Source organism: Echinops telfairi, unplaced genomic scaffold, assembly GCF_000313985.2.
Source record: "Echinops telfairi isolate 266 unplaced genomic scaffold, ASM31398v2 ScPeMD7_5;HRSCAF=22, whole genome shotgun sequence".
Lineage (NCBI taxonomy): Eukaryota > Metazoa > Chordata > Mammalia > Afrosoricida > Tenrecidae > Echinops > Echinops telfairi.
The window spans coordinates 4,914,757-4,920,704 of NW_022103901.1; the positions used below are offsets into that span (position 1 = coordinate 4,914,757).

General features: G+C 53.9%; 1 protein-coding gene across 1 annotated transcript in view; it reads right to left on the reverse strand.

Moving 5' to 3' along the window:
• Positions 1-4,287, reverse strand: part of TMEM130 (transmembrane protein 130) — a gene marked incomplete at its 5' end in the record, with an annotated part of 8,528 nt that extends 4,241 nt beyond the window's left edge. Inside the window, 5 exons of the mRNA XM_045284500.1 lie at positions 55-257; positions 479-563; positions 1,316-1,488; positions 2,303-2,462; positions 3,969-4,287. Coding sequence (XP_045140435.1) covers positions 55-257; positions 479-563; positions 1,316-1,488; positions 2,303-2,462; positions 3,969-4,287 — 940 coding nt within the window. The remainder of the gene's footprint in view (positions 1-54; positions 258-478; positions 564-1,315; positions 1,489-2,302; positions 2,463-3,968) is intronic.
• Positions 4,288-5,948: the final 1,661 nt, after the last annotated feature.

A 5,948-nucleotide genomic window follows, 5' to 3' on the forward strand; every position in this document is an offset into this window, starting at 1 on the left:
TGGTGGTGGTGGTGGTGGGAGCAGGGCTGACTAGTTTTGCCGCCTGTCACTTACTGGAAGGCCACACCTGGATCCTGTGGTACTGATGAGTCTTGCTGATGATATTCTCAGCTCGGATGATGAAGCAGTAATCCCCAGGGTCTCTGAAGGTGTGCGTCAGGTTGTAGAATGTGCTGTCCACCGACATTGGGTGGCACTCCCCTTCCTCCAGAGGAAGGCACTCCGGCTTGAGGAGCCAGCACATGCTCAGTGGGGGGCTGGAGGGAGATGGGGACAGTTCAGAAACAGTTCGGCAAGGCGTATGAGCACAGTCCAAGGAAGGCCGGGTGGGTTGAGGCCCAGAGTCCATTTTAGGATGGACCCCTGTGGGGCCTCCATGGTAGAGTCACACAGCAGTGGCCTGTCCTGCCATCAGCCCCCCAACTCAGGAACATCCCAGGGGATGGCATACCCGCAGGACACTCCAGGGTTCACTCACCTGCCCAGGAAGTTCAGGGTCATGGTCAACTTCTGGTAGGTCTGAATTAAAGTGGGCCCAAAGACCTGGATGCCTCGAAGAGTTTCTGAAAGACAGAAGGAGCCCCATGAGACCTGGTCCCCAAGCACAAATCCCCAGGCTCTAGGTTCTGGGACTATGTGATCACTCCCCTGTCCTCTCCCCTGTCCAGGGGGCATCTGGCATGTGCCCGAGCCTGCTGAGCAGGGAAGGTCAAGATGGCATCAGGACTCTGGTGACTGGCCACCAAGGCCTGGGACCCTTGCTGACTCCCTGGGTCCCCTGCCGATTCTCCTGCCCCCTGTCATCTGTGCTGGCACCTGAGCCACGTGAGGGCAGCCCCAAAACCGAAGAATTAGTGGTGCCTGGCCAGAGCCAGGGCAAGGAAGGGGCCCAGGACCCCTCCGTGCAGAGGAGAAGCAGGGGGTGCTGGGGCCACAGTCGTCCAACCCTGATCAGAGCACTAGTTGAAGGACAGCGTGCCAGCTCACAGCAGAACTCAGACTGCGGGACACACACAGACACAGCCCTGGGTTTGAATCCCGGCTTTGCTACTTGGCCTCCCTGCATGCGCCAGTGTCCCCTATGATCCCCAGTGGCGGTGGAGTCAGCACCACTTCTGTCGCCACAGTGTGGCTGCTCAGAGTAGAACAGTACCATCAGGTTTTCTCAAAAGGAAGGTGCAAAAAGTTTGAGACCAGGATGGATGGACATATGTGCAGTAACACTGCTTGCTGGCCAGCTGGGCCCACCCTGATCAAGCCCTGGAAAGAGGGGTATCAGGGCTCCTGGGGGAAAGGGGAGTGCCCACACACACACCCTGCAGCTTCAGGGAAGCAGAGAAGTCGCCCGTTTTCTGCACGATGCCCTTTACGGCGCCCGGCTTAGCCCCCGCCTCCTCCCATTCGGCCACCACCTTGAGCTTCACGGTGAATGTCCCCATGATCGAGTAGTTGTAATAGACCACGGGGTCTTCCGTCACCATCTGGGTCCTGTGGAGACAGAGGAAGATGACCTGAGTCACATGACACATCCACAAAACCGGGGCTCCACTGCTGTAGCTGCAGCAGTGGTCCCCAGACCAGCCCTCCCACTTCATAGAGTAGGAACCTGAGGCCAGGGGGGCTGGGTCACAGCAGGTCACACCGGGGGTTCCTGTTGCCACAGATGTACCAGCTGCCACGCGACGTTCCGCCACACACACACCAGGCAGTGTCGGGTGGCACCGCCCCACGGCACCCCCTGGAGACCTCCTCAGAGTGTGCGTGCGTGAAGTGCGGTACATCAATGCAGGTACATTACAGGTGGGAGAACTCCTAATAGCAAGGGCCCCGTCACCTGCCAAGGATGCCCTCTGTCTGCATCCCCAGCCAGAGATCTGGCAGCGGTGGTGTCAGAGATGGGGACCCACGCTGGGGAAGGGGCAGGTGTGCACCCTGGAGTTGAGAGGCAGCTGGGTAGGGAATTTCAGCTCAGGACTTCCGGTTGTGTCCCTAACTTAGCTCAGCCTCACTTTCCTCATCCAAGTAGCATGGGAACCATGCCTCCACCACAGGCACGACCCCGGAGGCTCTGGCATCACCCTCTTCTCTTACAAGGGCCCAACGTGCCCCCAAAGGTGCCCAGAGCCGCCTCTATGAGGCTGCCGGTGCCTGGAAGGCAGAGCCAATGACTAGCTCCCCAGCAGCCCCAAGTCATGTTCAAGAAATGTTCAAAGCGAGGCTGAACAGGTGCCGTTGGGGACCATCTACAAAACACCTGGGCCAGAGCTTGAGGGCAGGGGGTGGGGGACAGGTAAGGACATACCCATCTCCGAAGTCCCAGCTGTAGAGGAAGGTGGCGGGCTTGAGGAAGTCGCTGGGGTCGTGGAGGAGGAAGGCAACTTTCAGGGTCGTCTTGGTCAGGTAAGAGCTGGGCCAGGGCAGGGAAGTGTTCTGGGTGACAAGGAGGTTTCCTACCAGGAACTCTGGGGGAAATCAGGAAGAGTGAGTCAGGAAGGGAGGGGGCAGGAAGGGCAGAGACAGGGCGTGACCTCAGGGCTCCCTGATGGCGGTCAGACCTCCTCACACACACAGGCCACTCCCCCTGGCCCTCCCCCAAACGGGTACTTGGAAAGATAGACGGTGTATGCTACATGCATAACTTTGCTTCACCCTCATGGCACCAGGACCCTAAGCCTTCTGTGACAGAAGATGCCAGGTGCCAGAAGGAGTGGTAGGGACATTCAAGGTCACTATTGGGAAATGTTTTAAAAAACAAAGGAGCACTTCCGCTGTCCTAGAGCCCTGAGGTTATAGTGCGCTGCTAACTACAAAGTCAGCAGTTGGATCCCACGAGCCGCTCCCTGGAAGAAAGGCGAGGCTCTCTGCTCCTGTAAAGAGTGACAGCCTCGGAAGCCACAAAGGCAGTTCGACTCTGTCCTATAGGGTCGTTATGAGTCAGAATAGACTCGATGGTGTGAGAAAACTGAGCATCGTAACTGTTTGGGCTGCCCAGGGATTGGCAAAGGGTATGCAGAGACTCAACACAGTAACTTGTCCTGTCGGGTTGCTATGAATTGGCATCGAGTCAATGGGAGTGAGTTTGGTTTTTGAGTTCGTTTTTCTCATTCATCTCCACCCCCAGGGCCACTGTTCTAGGCCTCCTTCTCAGAAAAGAATGTCAACGGATGATTTCCCCACCAGGGACCTAATATTTTAAACACTGTTCATCCGATGGGTTGCACAATGTTTTGCTTTGCCTGCCACCCTGCCCACCATCCTTCAACTTTACAAGCCCTGGTGGCATCGTGGTTAGGAGTCGAGCTTCCAATCTCAACGTTAGCAGTTCAAAACCACCAGCCACTCCCTGGGAGAAAGGGGCTTTCTACTCCTACAAAGGGTTAGTCTCAGAAACCCACCGGAGGAAGTTCTACCCTGTCCCTTAGGGTTGCTGAGTCGGCATCGAGTTGAGGGCAGTGAATTTTGTTTTTGGTTTTTCAATTTTACAAAAGCCTGAGTCTGTTCCGCGTGGCACAGCAAACTGTCAGGGCTGTGACTGATAGTGATATAAATTATTTCCTCTGCGATTAGATAATGAGCTTGTCTATGTTTTGTGGCCTTAATATACATCACTGCAATGAACATCTTTGCGCACCAAGCACTGCTCACAGGAAAGTTTGTTTTCCGGAGAGAAATACTTTTGTTGGGCAGGAACCTCTTGGAATGAGGGAGACTGGGACTGAATGATAGACTGAGCACCACCGGCCCGCGCTGGTGGGATTTGTTAATCGCGTGTAGCACAGGAACAGTATGGACTCCTTGTGTTCACTTTAGGGCAGCTGTGGCAGTACTGGACATGACCGTTTTCTGATCCTCTACAAGCTCGGCTGACCACAGAGAAGGAACTCCTGGTCTGCTGGGCATTAATGGGATGACCTCTACCCAGGTCCCGGGGGCACTGAGGGAAATGTGCACCCAGGGACAGTCCTCACCTGTGATGGGGAGGACGGTGAAGCCCCTCGCCACAGGCTGGCACATCCAGCAATTGGCCGCAGTGACCCAGACGGAGACGGGCAAGTCCCCGGGTGCCTGGCTGACCACGCGGATGGTGGAGGAGAACCCCTTCTGGGTCTTGTTGGTGAGTACAAGCGGGGTGTGAATCCAGTGGAAGTGGTAAAGGGGATCCTCAGCAGACAGGGACAGGCTGCTGTTGTCCTCATCCACAAAGCTGGCCGAGACGGTCACCTCTGCCCCCGTGGTGGCCGGGCCATCAGTGGTGACTTGGAGTTCGTATGAGCCTGGGAGGCCAGAGACAGAGATTGTGTTTCAGGGCAGAGAGTGGCGAGCAGACCCCTCCCACCCTCTGGGTTGGCGTCTCTGATTCCATTTTACAGGTGGAAAAGCAGGCTCATTTCCCATAATGCCAAGCTCGGAGCCCAGTGGACTCCACATTATAAACCCTTCCCCAGCAAAACGGGATGACACCAAGCCAACGGTGACTCACGGTGACCCAGTGTGCCAGAGAACTTCTCGCCGTGGGGTTTTCAACAGCTGATTTGGTGTTTTTTGTTTTTACTTTTAACAGTTTTATTGACACATAATTCACATATCATACAATTCAGTGGTTTAAACATACGGATGAGTTGTGCAATCATCACCACAATCAATTTTAGATTATTTTCTTCCTTTTCGCCCTCATTATTAGCTCCCCATCACCCTCTCCCACCTCCCTTGCCATACCCCTCGGAAACTATGAATCCAGTTGCTGTCTTTATAGATTTACCCATCCTGGATTATATAGAAAGAAAAACATATGAAAAAGAAAAGGAAAGGAACTACCCAACACCAAGAATAAAATAAAACAGGAAAATCTCAGTGGAAAAGAAAGCATAACATCATAAAAACTAAAACCAATTTAAAATGGATCAAAACCAAGCTCACTGCCACCGAGTCAATTCTGACTCACAGCGACCCCACAGGTCTAGGTAGAACTGCCCCTGTGAGTTTCTGAGACAGTCACTGCAAGGCAGTGGTTCTCAACCTTCCTAATGCCACACCTTTTCGTACAGTTCCTCATGTGGTGGTGGCCCCCAACCATAAAATGATTTCCGCTGCTACTTCATAACTGTCATTTTGCTACTATGATGAATCGAGTGACCCCTGTGAAAGGGTCCTTCGACCGCCAAAGCGGTAGTGACCCACAGGTTGAGAACTGCTGCTCTAAAGGAGTAGAAAGCCCCACCTTTCTCCAGAGGAGCAGCTGGTGGCTTTGAACTGCTGACCTCAAGGATAGCAGCCCAATTTGTAACCATTATGCCAGCAGAGCTCCCAAAATGCATCAAAGGGGAGAGTAATCGATAAGATGCTACATTTTAACCTAATTACATCTGTATTAGTCTACTCTCCAATGCACACTGTCTGGCAGTGAGACTATTCACATCCCTGATCAATGATCAGAGAGGATTCGCCGGCGGCTTAATCCACGTGGGGACCTTGCAAATGGACTTTAGGCTTTCACTGTCATCCATGGCCTTCTGCAAACCGGGTACTCAGAATTTATGCACTAATACCATTCTCTCCTCGGGTCTTGGATTTTATTATTCACAGTCCTTGGATCACACAGGCTGGTGTGTGGACTCGGCTGATGCCTCCCTTAGAGGGTTGTTTGTTTTAAGACAAGCCTTTAAGATCCCAGAATCTGTTCTTTCTGAAAACGGCTGATGATTTGCAAGGACACCACTGGGCCTTTCTTCCGAGGTGCCGCTCTCTGGGGACACTCAAACCTCCAACTTTTGGGTTGGAGCACAGCACAGAGGCGCCCTGGTGGAGCGGTGGCTACGTGTTGGGGCGTTCACCACCAAGTCAGCAGTTGGAGCCCGCCAGTGGCTCCCTGTAGAAAGATAAGGCTTTCTGCTCCCGCAAAGAGTGACAGCCTCGGACACCTGTGGGGGCAGTTCTAGCCTGTCCTCTGT